The following is a 17,651-nucleotide window of genomic DNA, read 5'->3' as shown; positions in this document are numbered from 1 at the left end:
TTGCCCACAGATATTGCAGAGTCTCCATCCTGGACATATTCAAAAGCAGTCTGGACAAGCTGTTGGGGAGTTGGACTAGAAGATCTCCAGAGGTCCCTTCCAACCTCAACCATTCTATGATTCTTACTCCCCATCTTTAGATGAGGCTGAATGGGTCAGTGTCACCGATCCAGGAAAATGAGGTGGAGCTTTTTAAAAGAAGTAATAGCTGACTATGTTAGCCAAGGCCATGAGTACCTTTTATGAATTATTTTCCTGCAAGTCTCATGCTCTTTTTCAGGCACGGTGCTCCTGGTGTTGATGGAACCTATGTGTGTGTATAGCACTATTCATAGAAAGTTGCCATCTTTATCTGCCAGTTAGATTGGAAGTAAATTGTGTCATTTTGATTTTTCTTTTTTATTCTTAAACAGATCATAAAAAGACTCTTGAATTCTTCTCAACATTTTTTTTTTTACTCACAGCTTGCATTTTTACTTGGTCAGGTTACACTATTTTGATTGTATGTTACCTTCAAAGGGGTAAGTATAGTTATACGTGTAATTGTTGTCTCATGAGTTAAATGTATCTTGGTGGCCCTTTAGAGAAGAAGGTAATGTCATGAGTGTTGCAAAACTGTCTATATCCTAAAGTGTACTTATATACTAAGAAAATTTTGGCAATTGGAGGTCCAGCACATGAAATGATCTTAAATGCCTGATCAGAAATAGCAGAAAGGGACTGCCTGTACAATTGATTGGAGAATGTACCTTACCAGAGAAATCTGTGCTACCTTTTGGTGCAAATAAACTGTACATAAATATAAAAACTAACTCTAGTTCATAGTGAGACAAGTTTAAAGGGATAATTTGCTTTGCTTGCAGCCCTGGACGTTCTCCTGCCTGCTGTGACAATGAAATAATAATGATGAACCATGTCTACAAAGAAAGGTTCCCAAAGGTAATGAATTATATTTAAGATACCCTATATCTAAATTAATAGGCAACATAGGCTTTAATAAGTGGTGTTTTTGTTATGGGAACTAATGATCCAAGCCTGTAATGGCTTTCATAAAGCATCACCAAGCTCTTATTGTCACAATGAAGAAAAACCCTGCTGAGAACTGGACGTTCAGTTGGCAAAGCTGCTGAACTGATTTTGAAATGAATGATGCCAGTAACATATTCTGCTGTTTAGAAAGCTGAGCTGCATTGGGTTTCAGTAGGTAGTGTTTAGTTGCTGTAAGTATACATTAGAACAGAAAACACTGTTGCTCAGTATTGTGCACCATCCACCTGGTATACCTGCAAATTCCTTTCTTCAGTGACATTTCTTCTGGTTCCTTAACACTCACTAGATACTTATTTTAATAATGAACATCAGTACAGGGTTGTGAGGGTTTCACTACAAGATACGAAATAAGAAAAGGTTGCTGTCGTGTCCAGAGATCTGAGAATGCAGATGAGTTCTGAGGTGCAGGTGTGTTGCTAGGAGCACTGCATTCTCAGTTGTTCCTAGGAGTTTGATGTTTCCTGATAAATAAATAAAATAAAGTCAAGCTGTTTCAAATAAAGTAAAGCTAGTTTCAAAAAGGGCCCGCAAAATGGAAGATGTGAAATATGAGGAGATGTTTGTCTGGATTTGCACAGTGGCTGAGCAGCAATCTGAAGTGTGAAATGACCCACTTGTTTCAGTGCGTGAGATATGAGCTAAGAGGTGTTGGATTACTATTTAATAAGAAAAATATTGAAATGTGTTTAGTAAGCATCAGCAATTCTGTGAGAAACAGACATTTGGTTCTGTAGAACAGACACATCTAGTAACCTGCGTGCACATATTACAGCATCTGTGAGCCTGCATTTTTATTGGTTAATATTCTTTTACACACTGCCCAAGGAAGTAGTTTCATGGAATAACCTGTATGAAAGGAAGGAAGGAAGGAAGATGCTCTGGTTTGTAGTACCTACAGTTTTAGCAGAACAGGCAGAGGAGACCACCATGAGTTGTCCTTTTCTATTTTGACTTGAACTTAAGGGTTTACTGTCGTGGGTATTACTCTAGTTCTGTTGTGATCATCACAAGATTATTGCGTGTTCTATTGCAAGTGGCAGACATCTGGGAGGATGTGCATAACAGAATAGGCTGTTGCTTTTTTGTACCAGTATTGTGGGGAACTGTCATCTATCATTTTGCCTCTCTATTTGCTTGCTTTTTTTGGCTTTAGCCATTTCATGTAGTGTGCCAAAACAGCATCTTAGGATACAGCAATGTTGTAAAATCAAAAGTATGCTTTAACATTGTTAGAGTTTCGGGAAAGGCTGATTTTACGTATCATGTATGTACTTGCCTCTAGGCCACAGCTCAGATGGAAGAGCGGCTTCAGGATATTATAACAAATCATTCTCCAGATAACGTCCTTCCGCTGGCAGATGGAGTGCTCAGTTTTACCCACCATCAGATCATAGAACTGGCTCGAGATTGCTTGGATAAATCCCACCAGGGCCTCATCACATCACGATACTTCCTTGAATTACAACAGAAATTAGACAAATTGCTACAGGAGGTACGAGCCATGAGATTACTCTTATCTTTGGTTGAAAAATTGTTTCAATCTGTCTGTCTAAGAGCTGTTGCCTTGAGATAATCATGACTGTTGCACTCAAATAATTGTCGAAGTGGTATTCATAGCCATTTCAGTCTGCGTAATGACCACTATGAGGACTATAAGGCATCCTAGTGTACTACTCTGGGATAAATGGGTTATAAAGATTTCAGGAACAATAGCGTTTTGTTATGCATTGCAAGTTATAAATTTCTTAGAGAAGTGTGTGTATAAGCCCTAAATGAGGAGACTCTCAATTCCATTTACTATGGATAGATGAGGAAACGTACACTCTTTCCGCTTTATCAACCCTACTAATTGCCTGCTGTGTTGAGAAAGCAGACAGCAACCCTTAGCATTCCGTTAGCTGAGGGTTATTTAACTTTTTAAAATATTCTTAATATCCTTTTGATAATTAAACTGTTTATTAGCCAAAAAAAAAAAAATTGTTCTGAAAGTGTTAAATTCCTTAGACTAGTCAGCTAAATGGATAAGGAAGACTTCAGACTTGACTGTACTGGATGTACTATGGAATAAGTCACTATAATTTATAAATACATAATTTGTAAAACAAGGAGTGTATTAGATGCTGTACTGCCTGTTTGTGCAGGATTCACGCGCAATAATAAACAGTACGTTATGGCTGAGAGTTTGTGACAGATCAGCAGATTTGATAGTGACTTGAAATTTGCCAAGTGAGATGTTAAGATATACTACCTATCTTAATTTACATCTTTTCTTCTGCTTTCTTTGAAATGCAGGAGTAATTTTTAAAGGTTTTTGTTGATTCTTTCTGTGCTGCTTTTTGTTAGCTTCTATTTAGCAAATAGTTTTTTTTTTTCTTTTACTAATTTTTGCAACTTCTGAATTGTGAACTTTTGCCCTTCATAAAGCAGTGCAAAAATTGAGACATCAGTGAAGTACTTCTGGATTATTGACAGGCTGTTTTTCAAACAGGGGAAACTCATGGTGCTTTTCTAACAAATCAAACAGAAATTAGAACTTTTGTGAAGCGCTCATTTTTAGGATGCCAAAGTGCAGGCAGAGTTGGCCGAGATACTGGCTGGGGATACCTGACTATGAATTATGTTATGCTAGCGTTAGTGTCATAACGCAGAGAAACTTGTCTTAAAAGTTAAGGTTCCCTGAACTATGTTAACAGTAATGTGTTAAATGTGTTTAAAATGGCTGCACAGTGAGTAGAGCTTAGAGTATTAGTTGGCTCATTCAGTTAAAGAAAAATATCGAGTGAGTTATTTTCCAAGCTGTATATGAAACAACACATCAATTAAAAAAAAAATCATTTCTATCATGCAAATATAATGCAAATTTTGTTTGATTTAAAAGTTTCTTGCTTTATAACCAATTAATTCCTTAAATTACTGAAAGTAGCTTTTGAGTACCTATCAATAGGATAGTATGACTGTAAGAAAAGTTGTTCTTTGCACAGCTCTGTTGTGGGAACTCAGTTGTCTTTGAATTCTTGTGATACATTTGTTGTCAGTTCCCAGCTGTGACATTCGGAAGAAAGCAGCATCTCCTCCTGCTACTTGGCACGCTGTGATTACTTTGCATAACCAGGGAGAGACTCCCCTGTGGCTTGAGCGGTTTGGTTCAGCTGACGTTTTTTAATTCTAAGGTCAAGGTCAAAGGGATCTGAAAGCTTTCCTGCTTCGTCCTCCTTTCACATATATTGAATCTTCTGTTCATATACGCACCTAAGTGCCCACAAAGCTGTAGAGAGTTGCTTTAAATTTTGCTCATGAGTAAAATAGACAGGTATTTTGTTTACAGGAGAGTTCTCTTTGGACCTGGTGTGCAGAATAAATATGCTTGTGTCTGATTAAGGTTCTTCTAAAACCTATTGCAGAGTGCTAGAATCAGTGTTTGTGTTTTTAGTTGTTTGTTTGTTTGTTCTTAAACTTCACAGATTAATTGTTCTCAGGATATTTGAGGGTTTTCAAATTACAGTGCTAAAGTTGAAGGGGAGTTCCACTATGTAGCTTTATATTTTCTGTAGACGTTTTAATAACAAAAATATAATTGAAGATATATTATCTCTGTGAAGTACCTAGTTGTTCATGTTAATCACTTTCAAAATGTCAGCTGATTAGTTTTCTGTAAATTCTCTTTGTGGTTTTGAATAAGCAAGAGGTGAGGAAAAACTACCGTTTCTGCTGTTCAGAACAAAGAAATGCTTTGTTTGATATTTGAGTGAAGGGCTATCAGTATATTTTAATCAGAAGAAAGAACATATGGTTTCTTTGCATTCATTAGGGTCCTCGAATTATAGCCTTTGTTCTTGGATGAGAAAGTTTGAAAGAAATTTGAAACGCAATTCAGACCCTTGTGTAAATCCCTTCAGACCTTCCAGAAGCAATTTTCTTTTGTCTGTATTCTTTTATAGCACTGTTTCCCCCTTTGTCACTGTCATCTTTGCAGAACTCAATTTCTCATTGTCTTCCTTACTGCACACACCTGTATTTGGCCTCTCTGTTGCGAGAATTAGCATAGTCTACTATTTGTAGGTCGTTTTTAGTATGACATGTGGCCCCAGGAAATCATTTTCAGTTGGGCATGGATATTGCTTATGTTTGTTAATAATTATATCAGCTTTCTTTTCATCCTAAAATTAATAACTAAAGCTGGGAGAACGTCGTACACGTAGACATATCTTGTATTGAAATGCAGTCTCTTCTTATCTAAAACTGATGATGATAATACTGAGTTAAAACATGCAGATATTATTTCCATTTGAAATTGTAGTCACTTTTGTTCTGCAGTGTTAGATTCGTACACATGGGATGACTTCAATTTGAAATGATAATGTTGCTGCTTTGCTCAAATCCTTGTTATTTCAGCAGGCATTTTGAAAATGAATCACTGTTTGAAGTGCATGCTTCAAAACCTGCAAAAGATATCCCAAATATCCCATGATCCCACTTTTCTGAGTTGAGTACTGAATAGTTATCCCTTTCTTTTTGTCTTTTAGGCTCAAGAGCGATCGGAGAGTGGAGAGCTGGCCTTTATTAAGCAACTAGTCCGAAAGATCCTAATAGTTATTGCTCGTCCTGCTCGCTTATTGGAATGTCTGGTAAGGTGATGCTTATTGTAAGCGAATTTCTTGCTTGTTACTCTGGGAAGTTTCATCGGTTAGTATTGAAGGCCCTTTGCACTATTTTTTTTTTTTTTTGAAGCGTTCAAATTATCGGGCAGAGTTGTATTGTTGGCAGGATTCTTCTTTTTGTTTTTCAATTCAGAGACTACTGACTATCAGGGACTTCCCACAGTTGTGTTTAGTTCCTTCTGTTGCAAATGTAATACCTTATATGCTTAGAATCAGCTGGGTTTTTCTGTTGGTTGTATTGTGGGTTGGGTTTTTTGTTTTGTTTTGGCTTTGCTTTTCTCTTCGGAAGGCTGTTCTAGAATAATAATTGCTCAGTGGTTTTCCCTTTGTTGTTGTCATTGTTCTTACCAATTTGAGAATTGTGTTTCACTATACAGCTGCCTGGGCTTATAAGCAGCTTGCAGTCAGCTCTGCAGTGCCAAACTGACGGCGGGGGACACAGCAAGGGGGTTAGGGTACACGGATGTGCAGATACTCTGAGTTACACTGGGGACTGTAAGATACACGAGAGTTAACTTATGCGTAAGCATAGCACTGATGTTGTCAGACTGAGCTAGCTCGTGTGAGATCACGTGGTTGTGCTTCTTGCTTTGCCTCCCTATGCTGTGATATCTGGGGTGGCTCAGGTGCGGGAAGGTGCTCATATGCGCTGAGCCGATGTGCTTGAGTTGTTCAGTGGAACTAATAAATCCATGCAGAACACAGTGTACTTGGGAGAATGTTTAGACACCCAAATACCATTTAAGTACCTGCCTGCATCCGACAGGCCTGGCGTGCAGCCCGAGCAGACTTTGTTGAGCCACTGTGCTTGCCAGTGCCTGGTTCACAGTGTTGATGGTGCACGTAGCTATTTGAGGCTGGCAAGGCTCTGCTTATGCGAGAGCCGCTAACCTTCTGCTAGACTCAGCTTATGCCTGAAAGTGGCATAACTCTATTTGCATGGCACTGAATCTGAGCTAGTAAGTTTTTCCAGCCTGGTTTGGCTCTGTCCTGTGTCTCTTCATCTGTGGCACAGTTAATCCATGACCTAGATAGTTCAGCTGTGGGCGTTTTGAGAGCTGACTCTGTTTTGTTTTGGAAACATTGTATCTCAGTATTCCCAGTTGTAGTTTGTTCATGACTTAAAGTTCAGAAGGAAACTAAAATAAGGTATATGCTCTTAATCAGCATGCAAGTGATGTTAAAAAAAAAAAAAATGTTTCAGGTACTACAGGAGAGGAGACCTTAGCATGTGCTGCCTTTGCTGTTGAATCCAAACTGCAAGCATTATTCCTTTGCCCTATCCCCTCAAATGTATCATAATGCTCATTCCGCTCTACAGAATGGTCTTCCTTGTTCTGTTCTCAGGGTTCACATCATTTTTCTCCAGCTCTTTTTCCAGTTTCTTGTGTGATCTGTCTTGTCTTCCCTCTTGTCCATGACTTTCTCTATCATCATACATGCAAAAATACCCTTAAACACATTTCCTGTCCTGTTGGCTCAGAGGCCTATGCTCCCTGTGACGCTTTGTCTCTCTCTCCAGTGCTCAAGTGTTTTGAGTCCTGCCCTCAGCTTCATTGTTGTCTTTTAGCTGTTGAATTCAAGTTCTCTCCTAGTGACCTTCTTGCCCATTAGTTCATTCTCTCTCAATGCAAAGTTTTATAGTTGGCTAGTCCAAATCTCCATGCTCAGTTTCTGCACCTGGGATTTTATCCTAGCCTACTTCCTTTGCCACATCCTGTACCTCCTTTTGCTGGCCCTGCTGCCGTGAGTGGGAAGACAGGAGTGCGAGGCCTGGAGATGGTGTGTGTCTCCTAGTTCTGGTGCCTAGCCACATCCAGCTGTTCAGCTTTGCAGAGCAGCAATTGCAGAGAAAGCCAGCACAGCTCCCTTGGAGTATTCTTATTTTGGATGAGAAAGTGTGGAGTTTTTTAGCTACAATTTAACAAGTCTCTGCAGAGTATGTTTCTTCAGAGGCAGGTAGCTTGTAAGAGTTTAGGCAGACTGTCACAAAAAACACATTTCTGATGCAAGGAGGAGCTAAGCCTACCCCATAATAAAGGTCACTGGGATAGTTTAATCTTGAAAAAACAATGTTGTTGCTTTTCCGTAGTATCCTTCTGGAAACTTTTGAATCATACTGGCTGATATTTTAGAAAGTCTGTCTGAAATAGATACTAGGTAGGGCAAAACTTCAGCCTCTGTAAGCAAGTTTGTGACACTAAGAAATAAATCCAGTTGTTTTATCACAAGAAGTTTCAGATACTTTAATGCTATCAGTTTGCTTGTAGTGCTCGTAGCTCAGGTGTTCGTGGAATGGGGGCAGCTATTTGTATTTATTTGCTAGTCATATGAATAAAGCTTTTGCTGTTTGGTCTGGGCCAAGAGCTACTGCCAAATACTGAAAGACTTCTTCCATTTGAAGCTTCTGCTGTGCATGAGAAATGAAACACAAAAGTAAAAGTAGAGATTAGGAAATAAATTCCTTGCTTCTAATCGAGATTGTGTGTGTGTGTATATACATATATACATATATATGCATATATATATTTTCTCTCTATGTATGTATGTATGTAAGACCTCCTGAGACTTTAAGCTAACAACGAGAGTTTGGGTATTTCATGTGTTTGTGGAAGATCTATTGGAGTGGGGTTGGAGATGATGAAAATTATTTCATGGAAAATAAAAGAAACTAGGATTGTTTTCACAAGACTGAAAATTCCAAGATACCTAATTTCAGTGAACCACATCTCCTCCTGGTTGTTTTCTGGATGTTTCCAAAGTGAAAGCTGATACCCGATATCTCAAGCTGTCTTCCAGGGTGGGCTATTGCATTTCCCAAGTCCTAGATAGTCTGTGGAGCCTTGCGACCCAGCAGCCAGGCTGAAGCCCTGGAGAGTCATGGCAGGCCATCAGATGGTCTGCAGGGAAGCTAACCAGCTCAGCAGCCTGCGTGCGTGGCTTTTATGGAAATTTTTGACAGAACCGACTTATGCCGGCAAAAATTCTGTTGCGTTGCCTCAGTGCTTTATAACTTAAACCACTTTCACTGGAGAAATTCTTACTGACTCTCACTCAGTAAGCATTGCACCTGCCATGATTTATGGTAGCCAAGAACGTCTCAAAGAGTGTAAGGGCTATATTGAGAGATTTTTTTTGCTATCGATTAATACAGGGAGATAGGATGTTAGTGAGGGTTTATTTAAAAAACAAGATGAGAACTTTTAAAAATAATTTTCCTAGTTCATTTCAATTGTTCCCATTTTTGTCATCTATTAATATAGAAAAATAAACCCCAGGGGACTTAGAGGAGAGGCGAGGTTTTGGTTTCCTATTTTTTCTCCTCTCTGAGAGAGACTGAGGCTTGCCTTTTAGGCATCGGATAAATGATTATAATAATATAGTTGACTCCTGAAGGAGTCAACGTTTCATTTCCAGACTTGGAAGTATTGGATCAATGAAGCTCAAATACTGTTTTCAGCAACTTACTATTTCAGCTTGGTTCTGAAGCTAATGATTTATTTAATTGTATTTTCCATAAAGCATCGTACATATATATTGATTAAGAATACCTCTAAATTTTGTTCAGATGTAAAAGCAGAGAGCAGTGTGTTTACACAGTTCATTCCATCAGTAGATTTTGATATGCAAGTGACAACAGGGAGGTGATGTGTTCTGTATGTGAAATTTTATCATCAAATGGGGTATTGCTGGTTATAGATCATTTCGTTCTGAGTATTATGGGAAGTTTTGGGGGCAGAGAACTTCCTATGCTTATAAGATAGTGCTCTGTAGTAATGTTCTGAAATTTCATTGCTTACAGTGTGTTGCATTGTTTAGCAATTGTAATAGAATAATAGGCTACTAGTAATAGAATAATGAGGTGTTGTTTTTTAGTAAGGGAATTACTAAACATTTGCCATAGAAGAAGCAGAGGAAGTTTTTGTATTAAGTTTTAAAACTTCAATTTCTTCAAGGAGAGTGATGGTGATTATTTATTTTCCTTGTAGGAATTTGATCCAGAAGAGTTTTACTATCTTTTGGAAGCAGCTGAAGGCCATGCTAAAGAGGGGCAAGGTATTAAAACAGACATCCCTCGATACATTATTAGCCAGCTGGGCTTAAATAAAGATCCACTGGAAGGTAAGTGCGCCTCCTTGTCCAGCTATCAGCTCCCAGATGCTTTCAGTATGTTCAGTCATTGTGATATTATGTTTGTACCTCAAAAAGTCAAAGGAAAGCCAGTAGTGGAACAAGTGATTCACTGACCTTCACAGTTCTTTCACATGCTCAAAGGGATTAGAGAGGCTGTCTCAGATTTTCTGGTGTGAATATCCTTCATAATATACGTTGTTGCGATGATGCTCATTTTCTTGAAACCAAGCCTGGCAATGTAGTTTCAGTGTTTCAGATATGGCTGAAATTTAATGGTATAATTTGATAATCACTGTTACCCAGCCATAGGTATAAATGAAACTAGGCTAAACCTTTATTAGCCCTTCAGTGCCCCTACCCTCCCATATCTTAGACTACCTGACTACTGCAAAGATTTATTTTTCCTAAATAATTTGTGTCTTTGATAATAACTTTTGTGGGAGAAACTCAGGTTCCCATGGAGGTGCTGGTCACTGGAAAGCATTTTTTTGGTGGCCCGTTTCATGCTTTACAAACGGTGTTGGGAGAACTAAGATTAATTCTTTCTCTTTACTAGAACATTTTATCTTCTGTTCTGAGACCGTTGGTGATAAATGGAAAGTGGTTCATTGTGTTCAGTGTTAGCCCTACCGGTTGGAAGTCCAGTAGGAATGCCGTCACGGAAAATATGTCTAGCGCTGCTTTGCTTGCCTATTGTGTTACGACCCAGGACAAAGGGGGGCCTCTAGGAGAGGACTTGATAACGTTTAAGGTTTAAGGAAAACCTTATGGTAGGCTTTTATGTATCGGTTCTTATGGTGCAAGATCACGTTTCTTTAAAACAAAGAATGAGCATATTTTAAGTGTGTTAAAAGAAAATGCATTTTTGTTCAACTTGGGCAGCTTGTGAAGTTAGCACTGCCAGATGTTGACAGAAATTTGGTTAGATCTAATTCGGTTAGGTTGGATATTGTTATAGACGATACTTACGTTAAAAGATTTAAAGGCAAAGTGCAGTTCTGTTATTAGTGCTCTTCCTGTCTCCACACCGGAATGTCCTCACCCAGACCTAATATTATTTTTAATCTGAGAAATGCATTAGAGCAGCAGTGACACTTTTTGCTTGGATTCAGAGCACAGCAAGAATGCACGACGAATTGAGACAATATACATAAAAATCGTTTCCCCTATGTTACTGGGGAAGATGAAGTAGTAGCTTAACTCTCTGCAGGCTAAAGTGGTGTCTGCTGGATTTAGAGAGCTGTTTATCTGTCCTAGAAACAAAATCCATAAGTTTTTCCCTGATCAAGTATGTAAGATGTAATTTGGAATGTGGGTTGAGGCTTTAGTGTTATTGACCTTGATTCTGCTACTTGAACTGTATCTTACTGATTAAAATCTTTATGTCCACTTGGTTAAAAGTATTCCTCAGCATGAGTAAAGAATGTGACACTATGTAAGTTTGGTAATGTCTTCTCTGAATCTTTTTAAGCAGTTTATTGTGAGAGATCTGGGGACAAATGCTACATATAAATAATAAACGATACTGTTCACTGAAATGGAATATTTACTTTATGTCTACTTTAGAGCACGTTTTATAAATGCATTTCATAAATTGAATATTGATAAATATTACTTAAACTTTGAAGCATTCCAGGATAATTGAGATTTCTCCTGTAAGAAAAACAGGTTATGTGGGTTTTTTTGCACTGAGAAGTGTATGATGCACATATTACTGACTTTTGGCTCAGTTGAGGTTTTGGGCAATGAAATTATTGTGTGTGTCACTTTAAAGGTTAACGTATGCGTAGATTTGTATTTAAATAATGCAGGCCATCTAATTCATATTAATGCTTTCCTGCCTTCCCACAAAGAGTCACATTCACAAACAGTGTAAATCACTGTTCATTGACTTCTTTAGTGATCTGTTCTATTTTTAAATTGACAACTCTATATGAAAGGATGTTTCATAAGTAGAAATAAAAGAATAGCAGGATGGATTTATGCCCTCAAGTTAATCATTTAGAAAGTGAAATATTTGGAAACCCCAGGTAGAGATCATCCTTGTAAGAGTTCTTTAAATTCCTTATATGGAAAATATTTAAATAGCAGTAAGAACTAGATCTCTTTCAAAAAAAAAAAAAATCTCAAAAACTGTGGATATCCTGGAGCACTGAACTGGATTTCCAAACAAGCTGTTAAATTGTGCCAGCAGTTTTTGTAAATATTGAGGCAAGAGATCTCTCTTCCTCTGCAGAGGAAAAAAAAATCTACTGCTTTAGACCCTTCTCCACTGTCCTCCTTTGTTTGCTGCCTTGTCTATAGTATCCTTTCTTTGAGTGAAATGATGCATGCATTACTTGGAGATAGTGCCAGATAAATTTATACTGTACTGAAAGCAATACCACAACAGATTCATCACTTACCGGAGACTGGTGGCTGCATTTCTGAAAAGTTCCCCAGGGAGAAATTTTTCCCCATGGTTTTTAAATTACCATCTTTACCTTTTTGAATCATGAGTCTTCAGAAATGGTTTAAATCAATGAAAGAAAAAGGACAGATGTTTAATGGTATTTAGATGAGTTTTAAAAATCTCTTCAGGCAATGCAAAATGGTTCCTTAGCTCTGTGCTTCAAAAGCTGACTCTTGGTTCCATTCCATTACAACCTGATGTTTGCAAATAATACATATTTTTCAGATAGTGGTTATTTTGAAAAAGTTCTTTTTAAAAATGGCTCATTTTAATTTGTGATTTAGGAAAATAATTTCAATTGAGAAGGCTGTCAAAGTATATTATTCTGGCTTACTTGGTTCTCACCTATACAATAAAGATTTCATCAACACTTCTGTTATAAAAACCCTATGTTCGCAGAAGTGTGATTTGACAGTAAAATTCACTCCAGCTCGGAACTTGGTCTGTATCGTTTTTAGCTTAGGCTCTCTTATTTGTTTGTTCTCACTTGAGACGTTTTTCAGTGTTTGATGACTTTATATTAAGAATTTTTGGGATATTTGTGGCTTCTGTAACTCTTATTTTTTCAAAGTAACGTTTTTGGTGCTTCTGATTCTTACTCATTGCAAACTTTGTGTTTTTTGTAATCATTACATGTAAGAGTTACTTCCTAATTCTTCAGCTGTCACAACACAAAATTATCTGTGTGGTTAATTTGCTCTTATTGATTACAGTAAGTATTGTGCAGACTGTTACCTAGAAATTTCACTTGTAATAGTCACTTATAGAAAAATCCAGTCCAGATATTTTATATGAATATTCAAATTTTTTTTGTATTCATAAATTCAGTTAACGGTACTGACATTAAAAATGGACCTTAGAAATTTCAGGCAGTCCTGTCTCTGATCCCCAGCACATAATTATGAACTGACATGTACATCTTTGGCTATGCAGAGTATATCATTAACTACGTATATGATTAAAGTAGTACTAAACTTCCAAGGGTGATTCAGCGACCAGCAGTCCCATTTCACTTTTATTATGCCAAGGAATACTTAGGTTATTGTGCCCCTTGAGAGCGGAACAGACTTAGGAACTCTGCAGCAGAGGTGAAGAGTGGGTGGGACAACAAGATAACTTGTGGGCCCCCAAAATCTTAGCATTTCCTGGAAAAATAAGACTTTATTAGTGACTACATAAAAGATAAGCTTCTGAAAAAATGACTGGTTCTGTTAGGCGTGTCAGCATTTTTGTGTATAAGATGCAAACCAGTGAGAGCTCTTGTAGACTAAAGTAGAAGCTGTTCAGCTGTAACTGTGAAGCTTTAGCAAACCTTTAGTGACCGTGAAGCCTTAGCAAATTAGTGCTGTCTATGCGCTAATGCTGACATCACACACAGATCACTCAAAGTTGCCCCATCTCAGTAGCCATAACAATATTGCTCTTTATTACTATGTAGTTGTTTGAATTCTTTGATGAAAGATTTCATAGATGTGGAATAGCAGGTCTCCATTTACCAGATGGGATTTATCCTTTTAATGCTGGGAGACACCTTAAAAGTTGAGTAGCAAGTACTGTAGATGAGACAGCACGTTCATTAACTATTCTAGAAAAGTGATATTTCTCAGGTTTTAGTTTTCTGCTTAATTCAGTTTTGTAGTTAACGTGGTTTACAATGAATTTTTTCATCTTTTTCCTTTTAGAAATAGCTCAGCTAGCTAGCTATGACAATGGAACAGCAGAAACTCCAGAAACTGATGAATCAATAAGTGTAAGTTTTCCTGTTACAATGTTGCTTTTATTGAAATAAAAAATAAACATTGTGTTCCATTCCCCCCATCCTGAATTTTCTGCCTGTATCTGTAAAGGATGAGTTGGAGAGGAGTGGTTAGCGCTCAGACTAGCGCCATGGTACACAGCAGAGAGAAGGCTAGCAACAAATAAAACAAAATTTTCTGCCCATTTTTCCAGATGTTACAGTATCTTTAGCATCCATCAAGTTATTGTGTGTTCGTGATGCTGAGCTTGTTTTATGAAAAATTCCACTATTTTGCTGATGCTTCCTTTATTTCTGTTTGTTTAAGGTATTTACTTTCCATTTGGGAAGGACTCTTAAGCCCTTTCCTAAAAACGAAGTATTTCAAACAGATTTGAACATAGTCCATTTACAGAGGCAGCTAATCATCAAATTGTTAAGAGATTGTACTTTCTGAAAGTGTTGTGGAATAAACATAGCATACAGATACCTATGGAATAAGTGCACGTGGGAAGTGGCAGGAAGCAGTATTTAGAAAACTGAAGCACAGGATCATTCAAAATAATCATAAATATGAAATTAGGAAGAATCCTGTAGTTTTGGGCAAAGAGGCTAAAAAGTTTAATAAATCTTCTCTTTCTGCTGTTGTGTAGTTCATTCTATTAACATACTAATCTGGCACTGAATTGTTTCTTCAGAAAGTATTTCACTGAAAGTGTTCCATCCAGGTCTAGTTTCCACTGGAACTATTATAACTGCCTAGATAGGGATCACAGAACTTTTCAGAGATTTGGAAAACATCCTGGAAAAGACCGTGTGGGTTTGGAATGCGGATTTATTTTGGAAATCTTCCTCCCCTCCCCCCCAGGTCTCTAAGTCACTCTTCCATCTTCAAGACCAGATTAGTTAAGGAAAAAAAACGTATGTAGCTAGAGGAAAAAGGTTGTGCGGGTGTTGTGATAACTCTGTTTTGAAAGTGTTCTGGCATACAAGTAGGTAAGCTGGGTAATGGTTGCAATTATTGCATTTTTTTTGTCTCCCTTATTTTTCTCTTTTTACAGTCTATCCTATAGGATTCCAGACAACACTAATTAGAAATGTGTAAAATGTTGTTTTTATGAAAACAAGAGCTCACCTACGCATCGTTACTACCAGGCTGTACTGCCAGATTCAGATTCACTGAAATGGGAAGGCAATAGAGTGCTTAGTGGGAGTCACAGAAGTGCATAACTCCAAATAGGAATTGCCAGTAATTCATTTGCTGTTCTGGCTTCACGCCTGTCTGCTGTAACCCTAATGTGTAGGAGAGGGGAGTGGAGAGATAGCTGCCGTATAACAGATACCTTTCTGATGTGAAGGCAGCTTTGCCTCAGGGACCCCTTTGGTCCCTCACTTTGCTACCAGTGCAGCTAACACGGCCAGAGCTGTTAACTGGTTCACTGGGGTGTGGCAGCCCAGGGATGTGTGACTTGTGTTTATTCCCTGATTTTGAAAAAACATACTGTATTAACTTTGTTCTTTCTCCTCTTTTACTTTGAAGAGCTCCAATACCTCACTGAAGCTACGGAGAAAACCTCGGGAAAGCGATTTTGAAACAATTAAGCTGATTAGTAATGGAGCTTATGGGTGAGTAATTTGTGAGTGTAACAGTTCTTTTGCATTTCATTTTCGAAACTTCCCATTATTTCTTACTGCAGGAGTGTGTATGTGAGGGAGTTTGTTTTCTCTGCTGCTTTCTCAATTCTGTTTTCCTATTTTGTTACTAATGTTCAAAGTTCACAAAAGAAACTTTTTGAAAAGCCTGGTAGGCAATAATGAATTACTGTGCACTGCAGTGAATTAACATACTAAATATCACATCACAAAAATTCTTCAGAAGTAGGTATCGTGTAATGCCAAAGATGAAATCTGAGTAAATCAAAAGCCAGGTTTAAAGTCACCATTTTAATGCTGGAAATGATCTGTATTTTTGCTAATGTGAAAGAGATTGTAACTTAATCTCTAGTGCTTATTTATACTAAAGATACCAGTAAAGTAGGAACAAATTTCCTTAGGTAGGGTAGGCCTGTATTATTTTGTTGCTTTTTTGTAGGCGTTCCTCTACCCTCAACTTTTCTCCAGTTGGCTTTTAGGGAATTGCTGTTATATGGTTGGAGTTTGGTTGGAGGTACTTGGAAAGCACGTAACGTACTGCCCAGTACTATGTGAGTGTATCCCTTCCAGGGATGTCCTGGAAAACCAAGACAAAATTATGGTAGCCGATGTCTTAAGTGAGCTCACAAAATATTTTTGGAAACGTAGTACAGAGACTGTGTTTGCTCATAAATAGAGCTGTCTTCAGACTCCTTTTTTTGTTCAGATACTAACTACTAGACCCTTCATTGGCTTGTTCTCTGCACCCAAACAGATCAAAGCTGTTAGATTGTTGATCTAAACTGCATGACCAAGAGAGATGCATGGGCTCACCGTTGTGAGGTGAGGAGCCCACCCTCCAATGAGGCTGCACCACAGAACGGCAGCAAAGGAGGAGGCTATGCTGCTCTCTGGCACCGACTAAATTAGGCTAATTCTTAAGTTTTCCTGCTTGAAAAGGGAGCAGCAACAACGTGATAAAACTAGACACTCTTTGTTCAAAGAGTCCCTGGATGTAGAAGATAAAGCACTTGTGCTCTTCCCACTGGAGTTTCAAATGTAAACGCCTGAGGATTGTGGACTTACTAATGCCTTTCTCTGGTCATATTTAGTTAAAGGTAACCCTGAGCCCTGATGCGACAGCAAACATTTTTTACTCTTTAGTACTGTTGATCGTGACAGCATGCGTAGAGGCTGTTACTTGTGTCTAGACCTGCTTACATAGTTCATCAAAAAGCCAGAAGAAAACAGCGTAATTGGCATTAAAATTACATAAATATACAAATACAGCTTCTCTCTCTTTAACCTCTCCTGGATTCACTCCCTCAGAATTTCTCCTCAGGCAAACTCATTATTGTATGCTAGTTACTCTCAAATACCCCAGGACTTCAAAGGCCTTTTTTCCTAGCAGTTTGTAGCAGCTGCTGCTCCTCTCACTGGCTACATCATTTCCTCCTTCGCTTGGCAGCTTCCCCTCCCTTCACCCTTTCATCTCCTACCCAGTTTCCTCTTTGCCTTATTGGAGGAGGGTAAGAAAAGCTGTGTGTGGTTGGTCCATGTAGGAGAAAGAGATGTCTGAGTCACTGGACCTGCCCAGCTTTCAAGTAGTTTTAGGGTGAGTGGGAGTGGGTGGGGGAAAGGAGGGGAATAGATCCAGAAGGGTGTGTTGAGACGAGAAATGTGAAGCTTGCTGCCCGAAGGCAGAGGCTCTATAGGTCTGTGGCTCTTGCTGCTTAGATTTTACAGTCAGAAGGAGCCTTGATCAGCCATCAAGAATCACAGACTAGGGACAACTGTCCACTTGAAACAACAGGACAAGTAAGGATTTGAGAAGTTGGAAAAGAAAAGTCGAGGCTTATTATCGCGTGTATGATGTAGACATGCAAGATTATTCTTCACATGAAATTTTTGTTTGTGGAGGTGAAAATCAGTATCTGTTATGTGGAAGACCTTAATGAACGTTGTTTGTAAAACTGGCAGTATAAATGCA

The 17,651-nt window shown here is 38.3% G+C and overlaps 1 protein-coding gene across 10 annotated transcripts in view; it reads left to right on the top strand.

Annotated features, from left to right (window-relative positions):
• The window catches only part of LOC138064432 (microtubule-associated serine/threonine-protein kinase 4-like), a 300,511-nt gene that overhangs the window by 247,390 nt on the left and 35,470 nt on the right, over nucleotides 1–17,651 (top strand). For all 10 annotated transcript variants that reach the window (XM_068926979.1, XM_068926978.1, XM_068926977.1 and 7 more), the window contains 6 exons: nucleotides 864–939; nucleotides 2,333–2,542; nucleotides 5,574–5,675; nucleotides 9,698–9,830; nucleotides 13,977–14,044; nucleotides 15,570–15,655. In XM_068926979.1, the coding sequence (XP_068783080.1) occupies nucleotides 864–939; nucleotides 2,333–2,542; nucleotides 5,574–5,675; nucleotides 9,698–9,830; nucleotides 13,977–14,044; nucleotides 15,570–15,655 (675 nt within the window). The remainder of the gene's footprint in view (nucleotides 1–863; nucleotides 940–2,332; nucleotides 2,543–5,573; nucleotides 5,676–9,697; nucleotides 9,831–13,976; nucleotides 14,045–15,569; nucleotides 15,656–17,651) is intronic.

This window comes from Struthio camelus, chromosome Z, assembly GCF_040807025.1.
Source record: "Struthio camelus isolate bStrCam1 chromosome Z, bStrCam1.hap1, whole genome shotgun sequence".
NCBI classification, from domain to species: domain Eukaryota; kingdom Metazoa; phylum Chordata; class Aves; order Struthioniformes; family Struthionidae; genus Struthio; species Struthio camelus.
Note: the sequence above shows the minus strand (reverse complement) of the source record. Positions and strands in the feature narration are given on the sequence as shown.